A 1543-nucleotide genomic window follows, 5' to 3' on the forward strand; every position below is an offset into this window, starting at 1 on the left:
TTTTTTTACTTTTTCTTTTACCCTAAACACAGGATATAAATGACATAATCCAGAAGTGTGGGATAAGGAGGGACGCTGATGTTTGCCAACTCAGCCTCACCTCAAAGTAAGACAAACATTTCTTTTTTTTGGCATTAAAAATAAATGTATCTGAGTCTCAGTGCAGCTGCTGTGAAAACTGAGTCACATGCTGAATAATTTCACAAACAAGCCTTTTGTAAACAGAAAACTCACCAGTGTCCCCGACTTATCAAGATTTCACTTTCTGAGGAAGCTGTGGCTGAATAACAACAAGGTAAAGCTTCATTTACAGCAACAACTGGGTGTTATTTTTTTAGTTTAAATTGACAGAAAGTCTAATTTATTCTGACTCTTTCAGATCAGAGAGCTCAGCTGTCGCTCCCTGAACTGCTGCGTGACCGAACTTTACCTCCACAACAACAACATCAAGTCTATTACAGGTGAATCTGACTGAAGACGATGTGAAAACGTAATGCCCTTTAGTAGAGCACTAAGAGTGAAAGATGTTTTTACAGACCTGTGGCACATGAAAAATCAGAGGCTGATTTTGTTTTTACAATTTACTTTTCAGACTTTCAATATATTTTAACTTGAAGCACTTAATGCTTCCTTTACACAAAGACAGTGAAGCTGCTTAAATGTTTTGCTCAAGTAAAAACACAGATACAACTGTAGCTGTCAGATAAATTTAGTCAAGTTACAATATTTCTATTATAGTTCCTCAAAAGAGTAGTTTCCACTTCTTTCAGGTGTAAATTTGTGCAGGTAAATGAAAACCAGATGCATCCTGGATAAATGAATAATAAAGATCCATGTGAATCTTTGTCTTACAGGGGCTCTAAATCATCTGACCTGCCTGCGGCGTCTTTTTCTCCACAACAACCAGATCAGAGGTCTGGAGGACACGACGCACGAGCTCAGGAGGATGCATCAGCTCCAAAGTGCCAGTGAGAACTTTCCCCGGGCCTGAGAAAGTCCAACACCTCCATTAATATTCACACCAACCTACAGATGGTGAAATGTGACTGTATTTTATTTTATTTATTTATTTATTTTTTTCAGCTTTTTTCCTCAACCCCATCTCTCATGAACCTGGATATCGACACCATGTGATCCACCGTCTGCCTTCTATCCAGGTGTTAGACGGGAAAGGTAACGCATGAAGACATCCCGTCACATTTCACACTTTTATTACAAACTCTCTCAAACATTTTTTTCAGTAGATATGGTCCTCTACCTGTTGTGTGTTCAGAGGTGAAGCCAGAAGAGAGGAGGAGGTCCTTCCAGATGTTCAGGCAGGAGAGTCACCGCGTCCTCCAGTCTGTGGCCTTCGGCAGACGAGTAAGATAAACCGCACGAGGAGAGGAAGACGACGGTGGCCGCTTTCTCAAAGTGTTCAGTCATTACACGCTGTAACGCAAAATATCTCCCACTGTATCGCTGTTTCTGTGGTCTGCTCAAAATGATCTGTTACAAAAATCTGACAGCAAGGTCTGTGAATTATCCAGACAAAAAAAAAAAA

The 1543-nt window shown here is 40.2% G+C and overlaps 1 protein-coding gene across 1 annotated transcript; it reads left to right on the forward strand.

Moving 5' to 3' along the window:
- Positions 1 to 379: 379 nt before the first annotated feature.
- LOC111648697 (leucine-rich repeat-containing protein 72-like) lies at positions 380 to 1362 on the forward strand (the record flags this gene model as incomplete). The annotated part of the gene is made up of 4 exons (XM_087171673.1): positions 380 to 461; positions 855 to 968; positions 1084 to 1173; positions 1274 to 1362. Coding segments are annotated over 4 exons (375 nt in total), but the record flags the coding sequence as incomplete, so codon positions are not given.
- Positions 1363 to 1543: the final 181 nt, after the last annotated feature.

Source organism: Seriola lalandi, unplaced genomic scaffold, assembly GCF_002814215.2.
Source record: "Seriola lalandi dorsalis isolate HSWRI2012SDOR001 ecotype SW California unplaced genomic scaffold, Sedor1 jcf7180001963764, whole genome shotgun sequence".
NCBI lineage: Eukaryota > Metazoa > Chordata > Actinopteri > Carangiformes > Carangidae > Seriola > Seriola lalandi.